Source organism: Ceratotherium simum, chromosome 22 (assembly GCF_057802395.1).
Source record: "Ceratotherium simum simum isolate JZ-2026a chromosome 22, ASM5780239v1, whole genome shotgun sequence".
NCBI classification, from domain to species: Eukaryota; Metazoa; Chordata; class Mammalia; order Perissodactyla; family Rhinocerotidae; genus Ceratotherium; species Ceratotherium simum.
The window spans coordinates 46,547,976-46,571,345 of record NC_141921.1 but is presented as its reverse complement, the minus strand read 5'-3'; the positions used below and the strand labels follow the sequence as shown (position 1 = coordinate 46,571,345).

At 51.2% G+C, this 23,370-nt stretch overlaps 2 protein-coding genes across 4 annotated transcripts in view; both read right to left on the bottom strand.

Annotated features, from left to right (window-relative positions):
* CHD5 (chromodomain helicase DNA binding protein 5) overlaps positions 1 to 3,943 on the bottom strand; it is a 61,265-nt gene extending 57,322 nt beyond the window's left edge. For all 3 annotated transcript variants that reach the window (XM_087446909.1, XM_087446910.1, XM_087446911.1), the window contains exon 1: positions 3,829 to 3,943. In XM_087446909.1, the coding sequence (XP_087303035.1) occupies positions 3,829 to 3,907 (79 nt within the window). In that variant the 5' untranslated portion in view covers positions 3,908 to 3,943. The remainder of the gene's footprint in view (positions 1 to 3,828) is intronic.
* A 6,393-nt stretch (positions 3,944 to 10,336) lies between these two features.
* RPL22 (ribosomal protein L22) lies at positions 10,337 to 17,710 on the bottom strand. The gene is made up of 4 exons (XM_004425524.3): positions 17,504 to 17,710; positions 15,560 to 15,664; positions 13,285 to 13,409; positions 10,337 to 10,536 (listed from the first exon to the last, which is right to left on the bottom strand). Exons 1-4 carry the CDS (start codon positions 17,693 to 17,695, stop codon positions 10,392 to 10,394), a joined length of 567 nt encoding a protein of 188 aa, XP_004425581.2. The 5' UTR covers positions 17,696 to 17,710; the 3' UTR covers positions 10,337 to 10,391.
* Between the last annotated feature and the right edge of the window lie 5,660 nt (positions 17,711 to 23,370).

Sequence of the window (23,370 nt, the reverse complement as noted above, 5' to 3'; positions counted from 1 at the left end):
AAATTGTGCTGATCCCTTTGCCTCTCTCCTCCTAGCAAAGAGTATTAAATATGATCAGGCTTCTTGGGACCCCCCCCCCAAAACCCACATTTCCCCAAGGTGGGGGGCAAGCTAAGAAGGCGTGGACCTTTAGGAATCACGGCTATCACTCCCTCCTGGCCCCTGGGCCCAAGGAAGCCTAAGATGCTCACATGGCTGGGGGCAGGCCTGCGGGCTTGGGGAGCATGGGCCAATCAAGTGTCTCTGGGGCCAGAGTGGTCACACTACCTGGCCAGGAGAGAAGCAGGGCTCACCAGCTCCGGGAAACCCACCCCTCTGGATGCATGTGACTGAGGAACTTCTGAGAAAAAGGCCCAGGGTGCCGAGCCCCTCCCTCCCTCCCTCCGTGGGTTTCACACTCCCAGCCCTCCTCTGGCCCAAGCCCCCACGCCCTCCAGCTTACTGGATGAAGGTGCAAGTCTCAGAAGCATTTCCTTGGGGAAGGCAGATCAACTGCCCGCCTTGGGTGGTGCTAATTGTAACAGTCACAGTTTATTGGGCACCTATTATGTGCTGGGCACTGTGACCTACAAGTTCCACATGCACTGTCTCACCTGTCCTCATAATAACCCTCTATGAGGTAGCTAGTGCTAGAGCCCCATTCCACAAGTGGGGACATTGAGGCATAGGGGCTGGGTAGCTTGCCCAAGGTCAGGTAGTAACAGGCAGCAGAGCTGGATCCATCTGACCCTTGAGTGCTCACTTTGCCTGGCCCTCCAAACCGCTGAGAGAATTTGGCAGCTGCCAGCCCCTGAGGTGGAGAGGCAGGCCCCCACTCTGCCCTCCTCCTTGAAGCAGGCTCGCCCACCTGCCTCAATGCCAGAAAGCTGGTCCTGCAAAGCCCCCGTGTGAGAAACAAGAATATTGCTGAGGAGGAGGTGGGAGACGGGGCAGAGTGAAAAGAAAGTCGATTTGACAAGTAACGAGTGCAATCTGCTGCAGATTTAAAAATGAGCACGACAGTTCCCAAACACTAGCTCCTCCGCCCGCAAACTGTGATGGTTTGGAATCTGCTGGCTCTAGGTCCAGTCGGGTCACAGCCTCGAACACAGGCCGAGGGCTGCAGAGCGGCTGCAATGGAGAGCTAGGGGGCCAGCTGGCTAGCACTTCAGGAGAGACACAAGGCCTGGGCTGAGGCTGTCATTGTGTCTGGGGGCCAGTGGTGACCTAGAGACTCCTAGCCCTCAGACACTGAGACCACAACCATCTCCTGAGCACCCACGGTACCATGTGCCAGGCACGGCAGGTGACCAAGGGAGTACACTCGAGGGGGAGCCCATCGACACAGAAGTAGGCTGATGGTAATATTCCAGGTAATAGGAAAGGCTGCCAGGAAAATACAGCATTAAGATGGGTCTGAGGGCGACAGGGGTGGGGCCACCCTTGAGCCAGGAGGTCAAGGAGGGCCTCCCCTTGGTGACATTTGAGCTGGGACCTAAACCACAGGAAGGAGGCAGCTGGGAGCGGAGGAAAGAGCAGGTCAGCAGAGGTCACAGCCAGTGCTCAAGGGCAGGATGCTTTGGGGGGTTCTAGAAGCAGCAAGGAGGCCAGTGTGGCTGCAGTAGGTGAACAAGGGGGAGTGGGGATGATGAGGGCGGGACAGAGCAGGGGCTCTGCAGTCAATCAAAGCCATGGGGGTCTGGGTCTGATTTACAAAGGTGACCCTGGCTGCTGAGTGGAGGCTGGTCATTGACGACTGGCTGGGAGCCTCTGGAGTGGACCAGCAGAAGGGGACGGTGGCTTGGACCAGGCACATGGAGAGGAGCTGGGAGCTTGAGAAGGCTCAGATCACACTCTGGAGGTGGAGCATCTGGTCTTGCTGAGGATGGGGCTGCAATCCCTAGGCCAGAGTGGCCGGAGCATGGCCCTCCTCTGCAGGGCTTTGGGGGCATTCCTAGAGGCCCTGGGGACAACCTCACCCCTACCCTGCCCTGCCCCGGAGCGATGGGCACAAGCGGGAGGGAGAGGGAGAATGGGTGGTGAGCAGGTGACTTTGACCAAGACCCAAGCCCTCTGGCCCAAACAGGGTGAGTTGGGGGCCCATCAGCCTGGGGTACCTTCCCTGGCCTCCTCCCCTCCCCACGCTCCACACCCTGACACCACTAGGGAGAGCCAGAGTATTTGGGAAAGAGGGACAGGAGACCCTATCAGGGGGCCGGTGAAGTCCTGGAATAAGCCTGTGAAGGCATGTCCAGTGCCCCTATCGTGCCACAAAGGGGCCGTGCCCAGAGTACCACTGGAAACCACCTGCTGAGGAAGCAGTGAACGGCTTAGGGAGGAGCCAGCCTCCTGGGTGGAAAATAGCCACGGGTTTCCATGCCTGTGCTGGGCCTCTGTGTTCCCTTCCAGGGAAATGGGCCTGATTCCCTGGATCTGGATATGTAAGAGTCAACTATTGTCCAAGCAACCCCACCCTCGTGGGGCCGCCTCAGCCCCACTCCCCTCACCCCAGCAGGAGCTTTGCAAAGTTGAAAAGCAGGGTGTCTGAAAAATGGGGTAAGGCCAGGCTCCTGCAGGGCGGCCATCACAGCCTTAAAGCAAGCAACCAAGTTGAAGGGTGGCGGGGAGGAGGCCCTCCTGGGCCTGGCCTCCTGGAGGGAATCCCCTAGCTGGGAAGACCCAGCAGCCTGGGGAGCTGCTGCCCACTGGGTCCTCTCCTTCTCACCTCCTGCACACAAGAGTTGGGATGCCAATTTGTGGAATATTCTCCCCCCTGTGGAAGGCACTCCTGGGACCAGACAGCACACTTCTGGGCCAGGGAGGGCCCCTGGATCTCCCACAAGTCTCTAAGGAGCCCAGGAGGGTCCACAGATTTGGTGCAGGGAAGCTGAGAAGTAACACAGTCCCCCAGAAGGAGGGAGGGAGGCTGGTTGACAAGGTGAGGCCCTGCCCAGCTGTGCCAGGAGGGGAAACGTCCCAAACAAATGGTGAGCAATTAACTAAAGGATGATCCTGCAAGGTTACCCCTGACACACAAGCCCTGTTTACGCTGAATTCTGAGAGGGATGGCAAGGGCAAGGGCGGTGGCCCTGGGCTCAGACCGATAGCCAAAGCGGAGTAGGCTGGGAACGCCACTACCCTGGTCCATCTCAGGCTGGAGACGGCGGCGGGCGCTAGGGTGTGCCAGCACGACGCCGGCGGCCCAGGCAAAGTGCTTGGGAGCGGCGGTCACAGCACTCAGCGGCCGGGGAAGGGGAGCGGGAGTCCGAGCCCGCGCACCCCGGCCTGTAGCCCTCGTGGGCCCAAGAGAAACCGCCCCAGCCAGGGCCCTCGCTGGGTCCCCAAGCACGGCCCGTCCTCGCCCCGCTCCGGGCCCCACCCAGCACGCCCTGGGGCCGAGATGGGCCAGGGACCGGGGGCCGGGTCCCGCCTGCCCCCGGAAGGCCAAAGGCGCCCGGCGGTAGGGCCACAGCGCGGGGTGCGCGGCGCCAGAAGCCGAGCGCGATTCCCGCCCCCTTCAAGGGCACGCGGGCTGACCCCGGCGGCGCCGCGCCCCCTCCCCGCCCGGGGCGCCCAGCGCAGGCCCCCCCGCGGTCCTCCGCCCGCGCCTGGCCCGCGCCGCGGCCAGGGTGGCCCCGATCGCACCCCGCCTTTGGCCGCCCGCGTGCCGCGCCCCGGCGCTCGCCTACCCCGCGCCCTTGGCTGCGCGGCGCCAGGAGGGCGGGAGCGCAGCCCGGGCGCCCCCTCCCGAACGCTGCCAGTGCCGCCCGCGCGGTCCGGCCCCGGGGTCCCGCCGGTCCCCGCGCCCCCCGCCGCCCCGGCCCGGCACGCAGCCGGCGCCCCGCTCACCTGACATCTCGTCCTCGTTCTCCATCTCGTCCGCAAACAGCCGCGGCAGCTCCTCCTCGGTGCCCAGCGGGCCCCGCATGCCCGGCGCGGGGGGGAGGGGAGGTGGGCGCCCCCCCTCCCGCCGGGCGCGGTGCCAGCCTTAACCCGTGCGCTGCCTGACAGGCGCGCGCGGCGGGCGAGGCGGCCTCGGCGAGAAGATGGCGGCCGCCTGCCCCCCCACCCCCCCAAACCTCCACCCCTCCGTCTCGACCCCCTTCCTCTCGGCCGCCTTTGCCCTGCTCCCCGCAACGCCTGGGCTGCTCCGCCCACCGCGCCCCGCAGCCCGAGTCCCGCAGCCGGCCGGGGGTGGCGGCGGCAGCGCCGGCGGCACGGCGGGGGGGCGGCACACATGCCCGGATTGTGACGTCCAGTCTGGTTGCTGTGGCAACCCCATCCCATCGTTCCGGCAGTGCGACTAGTTAACAGCAGAGAACAAGTTGGGGGACTAGTCCTGAGCCGCCGGGTGGAGGGTGGGGGACAGGGCGCTCCGGCCGGGGGAGCCGTCGAGGCGCCGGCGCACCCCGGGACCCGACGGCCGAGCAGGCAGCAGGGACTCGGGCGAGCCGGGCCCAGAAGGAGGCGGGGAAACGCAGAGCCTGCCGCCGCCCCCGCCCGGAAGGCGCTCGGCCCAGGGGTCCCCAAGGGCGCGGAGGCGGGGTCCTCGGGGCGGCGAGCAGCTAGCTCCCCACACTCCGCTCACACGCACCGGGACCCTCGCTTCCCCGCACCCGGCTCCGGACTCAACACGCTTCTAATCACCTTTCGAAAGAGGATTATAAGAAAAATGTGTTCCGCGCTTGAGGAAGGGCTGCTCTGGAGACAGCGGGTCTGATTCCCCCAGAAAAGTCCGTGCAGACTGGCTCCTCCCTCACCCCTTCGCACCCGGCTCCCACCGCCCACGTGCCCTCTTCCAAAACGCCCCTCCAGGCTGGGTCCAGTTTAAACACATCCAGACCCCTGTGGGTGTTGCAGATCTGCGTTCTCTGTGCCCAAAACTCCCGCTCAGAAGCGACACCTGTCGCGGAGCGGGGAGGAGCCGCCGCCAGCCCTCCGTTGTTAAAGGTGAAGATGAAGCCCAGAGCCCTCGGGAGCGAGCCTGGAATTTTAAATGAGCGCCTCCAGTCTCGGCTGCAGCACGTCTTAAAGCTACTCTTAGAACGCAAAAGTTTCAGCGGCCGGCAGGATAGCCAGCGCGCTAACCTAGAATGGCCAATAAAGGGAGGGTACCCTCACCTCACTGCCTCCAGCCAGACACATTCAAGGGCAGCGGGCTGATCCCCGCGCTGGAGCACCACGTGGCTGTCAGGGACCCGCAGGATCTGCCTGAGTTGGGAAGCCAAGAGGAAGCAAGGGGAAGATCTCCCTCCTGTCTAGCACCAATCCCTCAGGTCTTGGCTGAGCACCTGCCCCATCCAGGTGGCGTTCACCAGTATCCATGCCACACTGGTATCGCCAGAAGGGCTCTCCCTTTCCTGAGGCCTTTGGGGAACCAAAAGAGTCACGCCTGCTTGGCCAGGGCCCTCATGCAAGACCTCTTGGGGAGGTTGCCACAACTCAAGCCACAGTGAGTCCAAGGTAATCAGAAGGTGATGGATGGCCTCAAGAGTGCTGGAAAGATGTGTAGCAAATTTTTCCTCCCCCTTCCCATCCAAATGAATTGCCAGCAAGCCCCCAAAAAAACTCCTCTTCATTCATTGCTGGGCAAGAGCAGGTCTGTCCAGCCTCCAGGATCACAGTGCAGGGCGCTGGGAATCTCCTTCATCTCCTGGATCACTTTTAAACTACATTATAGAGAGATGTTGAACCAGCCCAGGGCAGACAGCCTACAAGGGCAAAGGGAGGCGAACTAAGAAAGCAGAGAGCTTCTCGCGTCTAAGGCTGTACTTCACATCACTGGGCTTCTGGCTGAGGGGCCCCAAATCACCGCCACTCTGACAGGCCTACATTTTCGCCAGCAAGACTGCCTTGCTCTTTCCGGACTTTCTGTCTTCCCAAATGTCAACCATCCAGGAAAAAACTCTAAGTGCCACCAAGCATGCCCACCTCTCAGTTACCAGCCCAGCCCCCAACCCCTCCCAGATGGGGGGATGAGGTCTAGACACTTGCACAGGTGCCCTGTCCCACTCTAGAGAAACTGTGACTTACAGTACTTCCCATCGCCAGAAAGCCCCCCACCACACGCACACACCATTAACCTTGGCTCCAATTCCCAGGGCAAGGCTAAGAAAGGCAAGACGTCACTCAAGAAAGAGCAGTTCCAGCTGCTCAATTTGGCAACAAATTAGAGTCGAGATGCTCATCACTCATACTCCTCTCCCCATCCTTGTTCTTGCTGGTGGCTGTGGCCAGGTGACATGACTTACTGACCACAAACGAAACAAAACCAACCCTGGAATGGCAGAAACAAATGGACTTTTGACTAGAAATTTCCACCAATATTTAAAGGAGAACTGACTGTTAAACTATTAAATGTGCACTTTAATGACAATGGACCCCCAAATGCCTGATGTTGAAAGCAATCCCTAAAAAGGTAAAAATTCAACAAACTCTGCAATTCCGAGAACAAGTCTATCATTAGAGTTTTAGGAGACAAGATTCTCATGCTTGCTGAGCACAGACCTTGTAATTTCACCTCAGTGACAATTCAAAATCAAAATATTTTTAAAAAATATATTGGTTATGAAAGCACCAAGGAAAAAAGGGTTTTCCGAGAACAGGGCTGCAATAGCTGGTATCTTCAGCACATACCCCACTCAACTCCAGAATCTGTCACACAGGCACCCCTTAAGTCCTGCCTGAGGCCGGTTCCTTTAGCAATATATCCCAGTGTGGCCACCTGATGGCCCTGACGTGACCCTAGGCTTCTGCAGTGAAGTGCTTGTTCCTACACCCCTCCCAGCCAGTGCCCTGGGGTGAAAACTCTGCAGCCTCTCACCGGAGATGGGGGAGACTGTCACTCTCAGGGTTGCAGGGTCCTCTGAAATGAAGGGTGAGCGCCCCCTGCCCACCAAGACCTCCCTTGTACTTGAAGCCTGTTTCTCAAAGCAAGGGCCATGCCCCACCTGAATCCAAATCTCTTCCGGTTGCTGGGAATGGGGGGAGGGGCTTCTCAAAAAGGCAGACTCCTGGCCATGGCCCTGAAGCGAAGTACTTGACTTCAATTAAAGCATTTTAGGGGTTCTTTCTGGGAACTGTGGTAGCAGCTAACTCACTCAGCTGGTCAGCGCAGCCTTAACAGTTTTAGGAAGGCCTGAAATAGCCTAGAAAAAAGATTGTGGATTCTCAAATCCTCCCAAATATAGGAAAGATAGGAAAATGTCTGGATTACAAATTCTTAATTTTTCTTCCCTGAGATAAACACCATTATGGCTTCATTTAAGAGGCAGCCCTCCACCTGCCTCCTTCCACACCACCTCCTTGCTGAGATGGCAAATCCCCCAAACAGGCCTCTTTCCTACCTTCCTCTCCCTCCAGAAAGAGAAGTGACCTCCACAGCGTATTACTGCAAAGAACAGAGGCCCATTACCGGGATTCAGCCAACACCTCCAGCAGGAGACTACCCAGGTCCTTTTCCCTCGGGGTGGCTTCTGACCCCTGCCAGCCCCGTGTTCTGAGTTTATCGAAAGGCAGGTCTGTCTGCTTGGTCCTGCCAAATCTGTGGTTGTCTCGTCAGGAACCCACATCCTAGGTGTGTGTGCCCCTCACAGGGAGGGGCCAAGCACCGGTCTGCTTCCAGCACTTGATAAGGTGGCGGGGGGGGGGGGGGGGTGTCACCAGAAGTCACAAGGACCTGGCAGCAAGAGGAAGGAAATGAAAGCAAGCTGCCAAAGCCAACTTGCAGGCTCTCCTGAGGCTACCAGCGACTTGACCAAGGACCCATTACCGCTCACTGGGGTCCTGCTCACCTTCCAAGAAATCATGTCCCCTAAAAAGGCTGAGGTCTAAATACCCCAGAACATTCTGTAATTTTGACCGTCTTAAATATCTGATATGATTAAACTCTGCCACTTTCCTCCGTTTCTACACACAAATGTTTCTGAACACCTGTGCTAGGCACCACTGGTGAACAGTTAGGACGTCTTCCTGAAGAGCTAAGAGGATGACATGACTTAGAAAAGAGCACAGTTTCACCCTGAAAAAGCCATGGGAGAAAGGGGTCGCTGAGGCTTTAAGGAAAAAAAACAAATATTTAGTCTTCCGACAGAGATGGTATGGATCAAGCCAAGGGAGAGATGGTGTTGGTAACCAGAGCCAGCTGAAAACAAGACTGTACCAACTGCCTATTTCACTTTTATGAACTTAAATCTCAGCTGGAAACTCTCCATGACCCAATCCGGTCCTGTGCCTTGAATATTTCAGATCTGGCAGGTGGGCCATGAGGCAAGACAGATAAAAATGAAATTGGTCTAAAATGGGGTTCAAGCACAGCTGGTGTAATGGGTTTAACGGGACTCAGGTTCACATGACACATCCCCCATCACAAAAAGTCATTTGTTTGCAAAGTTATCCTCCTGGCTCTGAATCTGAAGAAATTCTACATGGAGAGCTCAGTTACAGTCAACTCCAGAATCTCACTGAGGCACTGCAGCACAACTAAGGTGAAAAAATGGGAACAAAGGACACATTTTTTTCTCAAGCTTAATGAAAACCAAGGTCATTGTCGGTACAGCAATTAATCTGTGAGGACAAAATTTTTGTTGCTAAACAGATTAACATGCCAATCCTTTAAAAAAGAAAAAAGCCTTGCACAATAATAGTAGCCATGTGTTAGCCACTTTAATATAAAATGTGATCAAAACTCAATTACAAGAGTTCAAAAAGGCATAGAAAAACCAATGAGTTTCAATTTTATTACAAGTTTTAGAATCTGGGAGTAGCTTAAAAAAAACCTTATATGCTAATTTCAGCCCAGGGTTAATTTTTTACAACCAAACTAAGAATTACTATAATGGAACATCAATGCAGCAAACAAGTAAAATTTGCAAACCCAAGTCATGAACTTACTAACAGTTAGTGATCATGGTAAGGGACAGTGCCAAAGAGCAACTGATGCCTCAGTTTAATTTGAAAGAAACCCTGCCTTCTGTGAGGGCAGAGAAACAGGCAAAGGATTCTGCTTCAAGAAATTTGCATAGAAATAGAAAATGCTAGAGCCTTTACCACAAATGAAATTGCAAAGCCTCAACATGTTAAATTCAATCCAAGGAGCACCAAATGTTAAACTGGAGCCAAGGAAGGACTCAAACATTTAATTTCCAGCTATGTGACTAGCAGAGCTCAAGAATTTCAGGTGTGGAAATTAGCTGTAGGCAAGCTCTTAAAAACATGAATTTTATACACCGTAATTTTAAGACAATGCAGACAGTTCTACAGAATTGTTTAGAAGATTTTAGAAGGGCACTATAAGGCATCAGGGTCTCTTTTCAAAGTATACTCTTGATTTTCTGTCAGCAACAATTACATCTTTACAACCTCATTAATAACCTTTCACAGATCGCTAGCGTCTACACACATGGCAACCAAACCCTGAGACAAGACCCGGTTTTCTGCAGAAACACCACTTTCAGTTTGGTCCTACTTAAAGTCAGTTTGTAGAATGACTTCTGACATTAAATCCAGCCATGGCCTAAATGGCATGAAAGCGACTGTTCCGGGGGCATCTCAACCTTTCTTTCTCGTCTCCTCAACAGCAACTGTCTCCCAATCGCTTCTCCTTCCTGCCCGCCCAGTGAAGACTCCAGAGCTCTGGATATCAACGCCGCCGGGAAAGGCACACCATCCACCTCCGGAAGCTCTACTCTCCCTCATCTCCAGCTCCCTCTGCTGGGGGCCAAAGTGAGTTTGTTGCAAAGACTTGTAGACACAATGATTATTTACAAATTCATTTTACTTAATTTAAAACCTGGCACTTTTTACAATCGCTCTCCAAACCCTTTCCTGAGGGATAGAAGAATATGCAGCAACACCAAAGGACCAACATTTTACTTCTATAGGAAGAAAAAGGATTAACATATATAATAATTGTGTTCATGAAGAATAATGTGTAATCAAAAATGAAAAGACAAATGCCCCAGAGCCCTGTTTTTATCACCACTGCCATTTTCCTGCAAGAGAACCCCAGAAGGAAGTCACTGGTTTTGCTTTCCGTGAACTGAGTCCCTACGTTTGTATTCCTGAATCTTTGAGAAAAGCACCAGATAAAACTGTCATACTTTTTAAAGTAAAATAGTGACAAACGGAAGCTCACAGCTCCACATCCTTACCCACCTCCTCAGTGTCAAATTGCCGGCAGTTCCCTTAAAGAGCCATACCCTTCTATTCCGGTATTGCTACCATGAGAACTGAAATTTTCCAGCAGAAAAAAAGTCTACTTACAAATAAATGAATGGCAGCCCAAATGAAGCCCTTTTACTATGATTTCTAATTTTCTGTTCAGTCCACATTGCAGAGATACAAGGATAACCACCAATTTGGTTCCCATGTTTTATTTAAGAACTCATACAAAATATCCAGATAAATGAATTTTAATCCTCATCTTCCTCCTCTTCTTCATCTTGATTAATCTGGAAGTAACGCAATTCGTAACTCTCTTTGCTGTTAGCAACTACGCGCAACCAATCACGTAGGTTATTCTTCTTCAAATATTTTTTGGTGAGATATTTCAAATACCTGCAGAGAAAGAACACTTGAGAACTCCACTAGACACACAGCCTTCTTGCATTCTGAAACGATGTAACTTTTATGAAACCCACATGTTCAAAATCATTACAATTCAAGGTGTTTTCCCACTGCTCAAAAAATGGCAAAGATAAAGCAAATATACCCAGCCCATGTTCTAACAAGAATACCAGCCACGTTTCATCTAAACTAGCAATAAAAATGAGAACAGATAAGAAGATGTAACAGTCGTCCATTAAACAGCAAACGCCTATAAAATGGCTTTTACCAACCACTGGAGAAAGATATCATGGTAGTAATTTGACAATTAAGCACAACCTTAATAGCTTTTATTGAGAAATCACTGGGTTTCCAGTGAGCTCCAAGTACTTTCCATGCATCACCTCATTGATTCAAGCCTCCTTTTTGAGGTTGTTCAGGTTACTGAGATTGCTTCTTGGGGCTGTGTTACATACACTCATCTCTGCTACGTGAGGCTTACCACCCAGTGCCCCAGAAGAGGGCGCCACCCTGCCACTGCTTGCCCTCCAGCGCTGGAGCGAGAGCACTCAGCTTTCTTAATCTGTCTGCCCGCCTTAGCCTGGGCGAGAGCTGAGCAGGCACCACAGCCAACTGCTCATTAGGAAACTTGCTATTTATATAAAGGCAGCAAGGGCTTTTGTGCTCAACATAAACCCCACATGTTGTTTCTTCTCCCACCTGTTTGCTTATGAATCCCTGAGGTTTATCTATTCCAGCATCTTCCCAAAGCCATAAAGAGAAGAGGGAACAGAAGCCGAGCAAATCCACTGCTGGGCAAATAACCTTTCCAAACCTCAGTTTCTCCCTCTATAAAATGGGACTCATGATACTTAACATCTCTTCAGACTGTTATGAGGACTAAATGAGAAGCACAGGCAAATTCGGACATATTAGCAAAGACCCAAATGTTAACCAAACAACCAACTCACCATCTCCAAGAAATGAATACTGCTCAACAGTGTTACACCAACAAAGCAATCTTCACAAAGGTGAAGATCTCAGTTCAATTCTATCCACTTTTCCCTACATAAAAATAAATCAATTTGGTCGTTCCATCTAAGAAGTTATTCTTTTTGTTCATTTATTATTTCTATCATTTTGTATTCAGGTGAGGTGGTTAATTCAAAAGTTCCAGTGGTTTGAAAGTTTTCATAACAGAATGTCGGGTGGAAGCGAGGTGAAAGGCTGCAGACGTTCAGAGACAAGCAAGAAGTCCTACATTAGGAACACCCTGAACGTTTCCAGAAAATGAAACTGTTATCATCAAGAAAGGAAAGCTTCAATAGAAGATTAAGGCTCCTTTCCTTCTCCAATGGGTAAAAAAAGAGAAAATTTGTGAAAACGGAAGTGAGACGTGTTGGGGGACAGTCTCACTCTAGGTTGGTAAACAGGGAAATGGGTCGCAGAAGGACCTTCCTCACGGGCTCTGAGGAAGCCCAGCAAGTTAGTCGCACCGGTCTCTCTATCACATCGCCTTCCACACAAATAACTCAGCTGGCAGAATATGAATACTTCACTTAAGCTTTAAAGTCACTTCTTGACTGCTCTAGCTAAAAATAAAAGCAAAGGCTTAACTATAACCATTTTGTCCTAACACATATTCAAATTTCCCACTACTCGATTCAGTCTGATTAAGAGCTCCTAAGAATACAATATCCCAGGCTCTGGGCTAGGAGCTAAGTATACACATGTCCAATTCTTTAGTGACTTGGAAAGTGTTTTTGGTCCGGCCCCGTGGCTTAGCGGTTAAGTGCGCGCGCTCCGCTGCTGGTGGCCCGGGTTCGGACCCCAGGTGCGCACCTACGCACCGCTTCTCCGGCCATGCGGAGGCCGCATCCCACATACAGCAACTAGAAGGATGTGCAGCTATGACATACAACTATCTACTGGGGCTTTGCGGGAAAAAAATAAATAAATAAAATCTTTAAAAAAAAAAAAGAAAGTGTTTTAACCTTATCCTCAAAACAAAAACTATATAATATAGCAGGGCAAGTGAATTGATGTCTTAACTTAGAAAAAAATGGGCTCACAGAAACTAAATGGAGTGGCTTCAGTTTAAACTGAGATTTCAGATTCCTCGTCCAATTACAGTAGTACTTACAGGGAAAAAAAAAAAATACATAGAATTAGAAATGAAAGCTTCTGCAGCTGGCCCCGTGGCCTAGTGGTTAAGTTCCATGTGCTCTGCTTCGGCGGCCCGGGTTCTGTTCCCAGGTGGGGACCTATACCACTCATTGGTGGCCATGCCGTGGCAGCAACCCACATACAAAACAGAGGAAGACTGGCACAGATGTTAGCTCAAGGCAAATCTTCCTCAAGCAAAAAGAGGAAGATTGGCAACAGATGTTAGCTCAGGACAACTCTTCCCCAGCAAAAAAAAAAAAAAAAAAAACCTAACTCTTCACTGTGATCTAGAGGCAGAGGAAGCAATATCTTCATTTTTTAGAATACAGTCTAAGCAAGTCTGAGTGCCTTTATTGCTTAAAATACTTCAGCCTATGCAAAACAAAATTTTTAAAACTACCAAAAGTTGAATACTTTGAACTACCATAATAACATTCATTCATTCACTGCCTCCTTGCACTGGGCACTGTTCCAGAAGTAACAGATGCAACCACAAAACAAACTTCTCTACAGGCAGCAGCATTCCTGTCCAGGCCGAGGGTGGGAAGCTCAGCACTAAGACACAGGCAAGTGACACTCATCTCGCACCCATACCTTTTGGAAAAAGGCACCTCAGAAGTTACAGTAATCTTGCTCTTGCTCCTCTCGATGGTCACAACCCCTCCACCGAGATTCCCAGCTTTTCCATTCACTTTGATTCTCTCCTGAAGAAACTGCTCCTATAGAAATCGTTAAATAGACCAATTAGAGAAGCAACAGGTTCACCCTTCTCACCAGCAATTTTATTTTTTACACTCCTAACACTGAACAAATCTGGTTGTTTAAATGTTCAGTCCTTAAAAAAAAAAAATGATAGCAAATCTTTAGCTATTATATAAGGTCTGAAATCTAGGAACAGCGATTAGAAAATGACACTATTCAACTTGATTTACAGGAATAATATGAAAACACCACCCTCGCGTGAACATTATTAACTGCTGGCGCACAAGGTCCAACGTGCCTCTCTATGGAAGGCTTTGACTCCCGGGTCAAGCGTAGACAGGAAGCCCAGGGCCATACTGTTACAACATGCAGGCAACCAAGGTTGCAAGCCACTTCTGAACCTAAGGAGTATAGAGCACTGTCCTCAGTAGGATCATAGAAAGGAAGTCTTCAACCTAGTAGAAGGAACAAAAACATACAGTGACCAAAACAATTACAGATCTCTGCTCAGGGGCCACATGCATGGTACAGAAGGGGCAGTAGCCCAGAGGTGGACTCTTGGCAAACCCCTGTGGAAGCCTGGGCTGGTCATTCACCTCCATGGGCTTTAGGGGTCTTTGTCCAAAAAGGAGGATTCTTTGGTTTTCTCGCTGTTGCAATGATATTAAGTCCCTTTCAGCTCCAAACTCCTTCAATCGTCTACTTAAAAACTCCAATACACAATATGTCAACTGATCATGGGGTAGAGCGATTAGATCAGAAATCTTGCCTTTTGCATCTTAGACTCATAAACGACTCAAGTTTTCTATCCTAAGGAGGCTTCTAGAAGGAAAGACAATCACATACACAGATGAGCATAGAGGGAGGGAGGAGGGAATGATGGCAGGACAGGGCCACCAGAGACACAAACTGGAAGAAGCCACAGAAATTAGGAGGGAAAGGAGGCCACAGATAAAAGCAAGAAGACACTGGAGAGAGAGAACTAAGGAGCCAACTGAAGGACTTCTGGGGCAGTGCAGGGACACGAAAGGCAGTGAAGCACAAGAAGGTGCCTGAATTCCATTCTGTGTAATTAGTGGCCATAGGCCGAGCTTTTTTCTTTATTTCAAAATTATTCTTTTGTATTCTAATTATTCTGTTGTAATGATACCATCTTGGCAATAGTTGACCTTCTGGAGGCTGAAGTGCAAATGTAAATTTAGGAGGCTTCTGCACAATAAGAAATCTGAATTCCCCAAGTGTGGAGAAGAAGAATACGAGAAAGAAAAGAGTAAAATGCCAAAACCAGGTTGCAGAGTCAAAATGTGGCAATTAGGTTAACTTTTCTAGATTTAAGTGAAATAGAGGGATATTGGGGAATGGGGCCAAATATAAGGGCAAAATCAATACAGAGCAAGTCTGAATAAAACCAAGCTTCAATTACAAGTCAGCAAGCAGAATATTTTAACGTCAACACTGAAGCTCTGGGCCGGCCCCGTGGCTTAGCGGTTAAGTGCGCGCGCTCTGCTGCTGGCAGCCCGGGTTTGGATCCTGGGCGCACACCGATGAGCCGTTTCTCTGGCTATGCTGAGGCCGCGTCCCACATACAGCAACTAGAAGGATGTGCAACTATGATGTACAACTATCTACTGGGGCTTTGGGGGGAAAAAAATAAATAAATAAAATTAAAAAAAAAAAAACAAAACAAAACACTGACTCTCTGATGCTTAATAACATGGAAAGCTTGAGGAGATGCTGCCTTCTGTCCAACGCTCCACAGCCTAGTAGTCAGGCCCACGACGGAGGCAGCCCCTTGTAGGTGAGGATCAAGGCCCACAGCCTATGCTTAAACACGGCAAAGCGCAAAGGGGACACTGGATCCACTGGAGTCTGCCTGTTGCCTAGTAACTTTTAAGTGAAATCATTTTTGGAAACCAAAGGAGGAAAAGAAGAAAATAAGGTAATGATGTGCTAGAGTCCATCTCGCTTATTCCTCACAACTCTGTAACACACACGAGAAAGCAAGACTTAGAAACAAATAACTAGACCAGATGAAGAGTTAAATGTTCGAGCCAGATCTGCAGAGTTGCCTCTGAGCCTGAAAACAGAAACGTGCTCCTGTAGGTTTTCTCAGCAATATCTCAAAAGGTTCAATACTGTCCTGAGTGGCACCAAGGGTATAACTTACAAAATTGGCAGCATCCATGATTCCATCTTCTACAGGGTGGGTGCAGTCAAGGGTAAACTTCAGGACCTGCTTCTTTTTTTTGCCCCCCTTCGCCACAAGCTTTTTCTAAGAAAGTATACAAACGGTAAGAGATGAAGTCAAAACCAACTCAAAAAATAAATAAATAACAGAACCAAAAATGCCAGAGGCATAAAAGCACATACAAATGCAAAACCCATGGAGTTGGGTTCCCTTGAAGGGCGCCAAGAGCCATGCTCTGCCCAAGACTGGAGGAGAAATAATACCCAAGATGCTGCTCTGCAACTTAGGGGGCTGGGGTCATGCCCCTTTGAAGGGGAAACCATTCTAGCACTCTTGACCTATTTATACTTTCCAACCTCCCCATCCTCTATGGGCACCAAGGTCTGTTAGCTTACAGACCACAATAAAATGAACGTTTCCTTTTATTTGCCCTAAAATTTCCAAAATAAAAGTTTCAAGAAATACTCATTTATTTCATTCCAGGATTAGGGCACAAGCATACAAACACCTTGCATACCTAAAACAATTTTAATCTGAAATCAACACCTGTCCTAACTCTCCAGACTAGGGTCCTGATCCGGTTTAGGTGTTCTCCCTGGATCCTGTCTCGCTCACCTTCTCAGAACTGCACCGGGAACTGCACATCCTGGCAGCACGTCTAACCCAGCTGGAACAAGGGTAAGGCTAAAACTTAGGTTCTAATCTCAACACTACTGTCAACAGTTTCTGGCCTTCTGACTGACTTAATCTATGAATTAGCACTTTCAAACTATCAGTTTGAGCACATCCTACAAAGTTCCAGTTCCTTTACTCTCACAAAGAAGTTTATATTAATATTCTCCCTCTACAAACTCCAACACCATTAAAAGACCATTTGTACAACCCACTTACCTGCACTTCCACTTTAAAAAGCTTTGCAGAATCTAAAGACTTTTCCAACAACACATCTTACCTCCCTTCATATTTAAAAGAACTTCATCTAACACTTGTATCAATTGGACGAACTTTTCAAACACTTACTACTGCAAAAATGACTTTTTTCTTTCTAAGACATATCTTTCTAGTAACAATCAAAAGGACTGCTGTAAGATCTAGCCCCGGGGAAATTCAATCAGCAAGTAAAAGACCTGCCCACAATGGGCTTGATAGCTCCCATCACGGTTTTAAACCAAAACCATACAAATGCATACAGGCGTTAAAAGCCCACCCAGGCAGAAACAGTGGGTGAACCGGAAATGTTCACAAGGGTGTCCCAACAGAGGAGGACAGGAAAACCTTCCCCTAGGAACCTGGAAGGAGAACGATCTGCAGGCAGAGCGACATGAGGGCGCCGCTCAGCCCAGTACCAGCCCGGCTAAGAAAGAATGGAACTGGACCTTCACCCTACACCAATAAGGGTCTGTACAGCTGCGCCCTGACGAACTAACTTCCTCGGCACATGCTACAGGGGTCCTCAAAACCTGGCGTCTCTCCGAACACAGGCCGGCCAGGCCACCTTCCGTGGACACTCCCACTCGTCCCCGAGTCGCGACCGCAGGCTGCCCGGATGCGCGGCTCCCAGAAGTGGCAGGTCCACTCCTCATCCCCCGCCCTCCGCCCAGGTAACCAGGCCCAGACGCCGACTGCCCGACGCCGGCCGGGCTCCAAGGGCCGCAGCCTCGGCGCTCCAGCTCCCCGCCGGCCCCAGGTAGGGGCCCGAGCCGCGGCCTCCGAGAGCTCCGGGTCTCCCTCTCGGCCTCGGGCTACGGCCTCCTCCGCCTGCAACGTGCCGGGCCCGGCGGCGCTGGCCCGCTCCGGCCGCCTGCCAGCCCAGCCCCGGCCGGCCGCTGCAGTGCGCCGTCCTGCGCGAGTTGGGCAGGAGCCGGGCCGGCGAGGCCCACGTGCCTCTCCCGGAACCAAGGCCTCACGCGGAGCCATACTAACCACGGGCGCCATGGCGGCAGCGGAGGCAGAAAGGGAGTTGGACGAACTACGCAGACGCAAAGAGCCCGCAGCGCGCAGAGCACGCAGGGCCCAGGCCGTACCAATCGCTCTGCCACGCCCCTCGGTCGCCACCATTTCGCCCTGTTCTGCACCATCGGGGAGCGATTGGTTTTCCCTGGATGCAAAGCCCATCGTCTCTCAGGCCTGGTGGGTGGTAGGGGGAGGAAGCAGGCCAGGTGGCCTGTCCCACTGCAAACGATCGAACGATCGGAGGGGGGAGCCTGACTGGACGAGCCCAATGAGAAATAAAGGGGTTCGCTCTACTTTGGAAAGAGAAAAATAAGGAAATCTGCTAAGCAATAAATTAACAGCTAGTGGGATGGGAGTCGACCCCACTAACTTGGGGAGGTGAGGCCCTTCCGGCCCTGGGGTCCCAATTCCCAAGAACATACCCAAAGTGCTCAGCTGAGAGGCCCAGGGGCTGTGTGTCTCTGCGCTAGCCTTCCTTGCTGCAGTCAGGTACACTCTCAAGTTGGAGCTTTTCACAATCTCAAATTCAAGCCCCCCACCCTCCCATCACCACCTTCTAGCTTTCCAGGTCACGCCTTCTAGTTTCCTAGTTGCAAAAATTCTTCTGCCAATGCTTCTCAAACTGGCATGTAGACAGAAATCACCTAGAGATCTGGTTAAAACGCAGGTTCCAATTCAGCAGGTCTCAGTGGCTTGAGATTGCATTTCTCGCAAGCTCCCAGGGATGCTGATGCTGATGCTGATGCTGACGCTGACGTTTCTCGGCCATGGAGTAGCAAGGGTCTTCCTCTCCAGGCCTACAGTCCATTGACTGGACTACTTTTCACCCACTGACACCCCTTCCTGTCCTTATCAGTTATATTCCAGGGTCCTGCATTGTAATCACTCAGTTACATACACCCTCCACTCCCTTTACCTGGCTGCAGTGTACTCACCTAGTAGAAGCCCAATTACCATGGTGGGAGGAAATACACCATGCTGACTGGCCTAGATTTAAATCAGGCCTACTGTGCCGGTTGACCAAGCTCCAAACTGACCCTGCTATTCCTGACTGCAAACCACATTTCTGCTTCGCCAGCTGCCCCCCGTTACGTTCTTTCAATAGGGGGCTAGAAGGAAGACTGCAAGGCTGGAGGAGGAGGAAGAGACTTCTTCCTGTTTGCTTCCAGCTTGTTCTGTCACTGTCACCCATCTTACTTCTTCATCCTGGAGGGGGAAGATGGGAGGTTCCAGAAGCAGCAGTGGAATGCAGTTTGCAGTTATTCTGACACTTGGAGAACCGGCCTCATATTCTTCTCCTCAGAGGCCCTAGCCCCACCCGAGCATCCACCCCCTGCGAGGCCCCTCCTTCCAGCCTCCGCAGTTTAATACAGCACCCTAGGAGTGGTAGCTGCTTCCTGCAGTTGCTCCTGTTCTTATCTCACCCCTCCAGTGACCTAGTTTACAAGTCCTTATACCAGGTTAAAAATCCTTTGCATTAGGGCCGGCCCTGTGGCTTGGTGGTTAAGTGCCCACGCTGCAATGCTGGTGGCCCGGGTTCGGATCCCGGGTGCGCATCGAGGCACCACTTCTCCGTCCATCCTGAGGCCGAGTCCCACATACAGCAACTAGAAGGATGTGCAGCTATGACATACAACTATCTACTGGGGCTTTGGGGGGAAAAAAAATAAAATAAATAAAATCTTTAAAAATCCTTTGCATTATATTCTGTTAAAAAAACTAGTGTGGAGACTGGCCCAGTGGTGTAGTGGTTACGTTTGTGTGCTCCGCTTTGGCGGCCCAGGGTTCATGGGTTCAGATCCCGGGCATGGACCTACACACCGCTCATCAAGCCATGCTGGGGCGGTATCCCACATACAAAAAAGAGAGGAAGATCGGCACTGATGTTAGCTCAGGGACAATCTTTCTCAAGCAAGAAGAGGAAGGTTGGCAACAGACTAGCTCAGGGCCAGATCTTTCTCACCAAAAAAAAAAACAAGTGTGGCTTCTCCTGAATGATACGCCCAAGCAAGCCCTTGGGGCCTTCTGGCAATCTCAAAATCCTAAGTGACTATTTCACACCTCTGGTCAGAATGCCAGCCCCTCTCCCCCAAACCTCCCTCTCAGCTGATGACTTCCATTGCTCTTTCATTGAAAACGTAGAAGCAATGCAAAGAAAATTTTCAAACACTCTCACCTCCACACCTAACCATCCGGCAACATCTATACCCTACTCTGCCTTCCCTCCTGATACTATAGAAAAGTGTCCTTACCCCCATCTGAGGCCTACCCCAACGCGGGCATTAATCTCATATACTGCTGCCTCCTTGAGGACTTCACTGCAACAGCCCTCACTCTCCCACGAAATCATCAATGTATCCTATCTCTGGATTATTCCCATCAGCATGTAACCATTCTTTAACATCTCCCATCTTAAAAAAGGAAAAGCAATCTCTTGACCCCCAACATTCCCCTTCAGTTACCACCCCTTTTCTCTCCTTTCTGCTATTGATTGAATGTTTGTGTCCCCCAAAATTAATATGTTGAAACCCTAATGTGATGGTATTTGGAGGTGGGGGCTTTGGGAGGTGATTAGGTTTGGATGAGGTCATGAAGGTGGGGCTCCATGATGAGATGGGTGCCCTTGTAAAGTGAAGAAACATGAGATCTCCACCATGTGAGCACACAGCAAGAAGGCTACAAGCCAGGAAGAGGGCCCTCACCAGGAACCAAATCTCCTGCTCCTTGATCTTGGACTTCCCAGCCTCCAGAACTGTAAGAAATAAATTTCTGTTATTTAAATCACCCAGTCTGTGGTATTTTTGTTACAGCAGCCTGAACTGACTGAGATAATCTCTTTGCACCAGATTTCTTGGAAGAGTTGCCTCTGTGCACTGTCTGAAATTTCTCTCCTCCTGTTTTCTGTAGAACCCACTCTGGTCAGCCTTTTGCGCCCCAGCCAGCAGGACAGCTCTCTTCAAGGTCCCTGGTGATGTCCTCCTGCTGAGCACCAGGGTCAGTTCTCAGGCCTCCTCTTCATGCTTCTCTTAGGAGCATCTGACACCTGAGGTCACTCCCTCCTCCTTGCTGACCTTTCTGCCCAGGGCCCCAGGACACCAGCTCTCCTGGTTTTCCTCCCACCTCACTGGCAGCTCCTTCTCCATCCCCTGCTGCCTCCTCCTCCTGCCGGGACTTGAAGGGCTGGAGGGCACAGAGCTCCTCTCATCTTTATCTACACTTGACCTGTAGCATGACCCAGGCTCATGCCTTTAAATACAACTCCCCAGTGGGGCCGGCCCCGTGGCATGGCGGTTAGGTGCGTGCTCCGCTGCTGGCGGCCCGGGTTCGGATCCCGGGCGCACACCGAGGCACCACTTGTCGGGCCATGCTGTGGCGACATCCCACATAAAGTGGAGGAAGATGGGCACGGATGTTAGCTCAGGGCCAGTCTTCCTCAGCAAAAACAAGAGGAGGATTGGCAGATGTTAGCACAGGGCTGATCTTCCTCACAAAAAAGTAAATAAATAAATACAACTCCCCAAGTCTATGGGCACAGCCTCGACCCCTCCCTGGACTCCTAACTCACACAGCCAGTGGCCTCCTTGACATCTCTAATCTAGAGCATCAAGTAGACCATCCTCACCCCCACCACCCACTCTCGCCTCCCGTCCTCCTCCCCACACCCCTCCCCTCACTCACCTCTCCATCCTGAAGCCCCACCCTGACCCTGAGTCCCTCCATCTCCACCCACACTGCTCTCCTTTTCTTTCCTCTAAATTTGTCCCAACTTCTGGTGCGTTGTACTTGCTGTTCCCTCTGCTTTGAGCTCTTCCTGGCTTTTCTTGTGTCTGATTTCTTCTCGTCCTCCAAGGTCTCAGGTTCAGTGCCCCTCTCTGCCCATGAGTGTGCCCTCAGCTGCCCTCCATCACATCATCCTGATTATTTTCTTCGGAGATTTTTGTGTGTGTGCGTGTGTGTGAGGAAGATCAGCCCTGAGCTAACATCCATGCCAATCCTCCTCTTTTTTACCAAGGAAGACTGGCCCTGGCTAACATCCGTGCCCATCTTCCTCCACCTTATGTGGAATGCCGCCACAGCATGACCTGACCAGCGGTGAGTCAGTGCGCACCTGGGATCTGAACCCGGGCCGCCAGCAGCGGAGAGCGCGCACTCAACCGCTCCGCCACGGGGCGGGCCCCTACTTTGGAGCTTTTAATGCAGTCTGTCTTTATTGTGCTCCTTCATTTGTGCACTTGGTTAACCTTGCTGGTGTGTTCCCTTCTCTGTGTACGGCCCATGGCAGATGCTCAGTAAATACTACTCGAATAGACGAAGACAGGAATGGATGGATTAAATAAGCCTGAGTATCAGGAACCAACATGCACCTCCTACTGCCCCTGAAGAGGGAAAGTAATGCAGTTCATTTCTAAAGCACTCACCCAGTTGTGTGTACCAGTCCTACCACTTACTAGGTTAATGTTGTCTACCACCTAAGGCTGTTGTCAGGATTAGATGAGTTAATACAAGTAAAAAAACTTTCATTAGTTCCTTGGCCCATAAACATTAGCCATTGTTTTTTTAAGTTCTTTTTTTTTTTTAAAGCTCATTTTTTTGTGTGTGTGTGAGGAAGATCAGCCCTGAGCTAACATCCGTGCTAATCCTCCTCCTTTTTGCTGAGGAAGACCAGCTCTGAGCTAACATCTATTGCCAATCCTCCTCCTTTTTTTATTTTTCCTGAAAGCCCCAGTAGATAGTTGTATGTCATAGTTGCACATCCTTCTAGTTGCTGTATGTGGGGCACAGCCTCAGCATGGCCGGAGAAGCTGTGCATCGGTGCGCGCCTGGGATCCAAACCCAGGCCACCAGTAGCGGAGCGCGCCCACTTAACCGCCAAGCCACAGGGCCAGCCCCCCATTGTTATTACAGTTATTATGACTTAGAGCACAAATGGACCCAGAGCTAGGGAGGACCCTTAAAAGAACAGGTAGTTTCTGCCTAGAATTCAATTTCTGTCTTCCCCTGGCAAACTCCTACTCGTCCTTCAAAACCCAGCTCAAATATTATCTCCAAGTTTTTTCTAACTAATTAGTACAACTTTATTGAGCACCTTCTGTGGGTCAGGCTCTGGGCTTGACTCTGTGATTGCAAGAGAGCCAGAGACAGGGGCTGCTTTCCTGGAGCTCAGGATAACACTCCAGATAACTTTGGCCTAGGGAAAGAGGGCACTCGGGGGAAAATAAAACTGGGATAAACAAGCACTCGCTAGGCCAAGAACTGCAGAGGCGCCCTGCTGGAAAGGCTCAGAGCCTAGTTTAACACTAGCCCACCCAAACCTACCTCTTTTTTGGGAACTGGGCTGGTGATAGGGGTGTGGGCCTCAAATATTTGGAACCTAGGATGTGCATTTCACTTCACCTGCGTTATTCCTTTGAAGTCTCACCCCATCACCGGGGGTCTGCCTTGTTTACCCAGGTGCTGAGGCTCTAAGAGGTCAGTAACTTGCCTGAGAGCCCCCAACCAGCCAAGGCAGGCCAAGGATTGAAGCCCTCTCCTGCGCTCTCTCAAACGCTGAGGTGTCTGCGGAGGGGCGTCCGCTGCTCTCTGGCGCCCCCAATTGGCCGTCGAGGAAATGGGGCCGTGCAGACCCATTCCTGTCCCAGTCCCAGTCTGGCGGGAGAGACCTGACCTAGCCAGGGGGCCCCTGCACCCCTGAGGAGCCCACAGCCAAGGTCCTCGGGTCCTCACTCTGCGCGGCGCTCCTGCGGCTCCGTGCTCCGGGCACTGTCGTCCCGGGCGGGGTCTGGTCGGAGCCTCGGACCCTAGGCTCCATCCTTTGCAGGTACGGCCTCCTCTTCTCC

Excerpts from the sequence above, each read along its gene's own strand:
- RPL22 (XM_004425524.3), bottom strand. The coding sequence starts at position 17,695 with ATGGGCTTTGCATCCAGGGAAAACCAATCGCTCCCCGATGGTGCAGAA. Across the intron at positions 13,410-15,559 it reads TCATGGATGCTGCCAATTTT|GAGCAGTTTCTTCAGGAGAG; the intron begins GTAAGTTATACC and ends CGATTTCTATAG. Across the intron at positions 10,537-13,284 it reads GAGGTGCCTTTTTCCAAAAG|GTATTTGAAATATCTCACCA; the intron begins GTATGGGTGCGA and ends CTTTCTCTGCAG.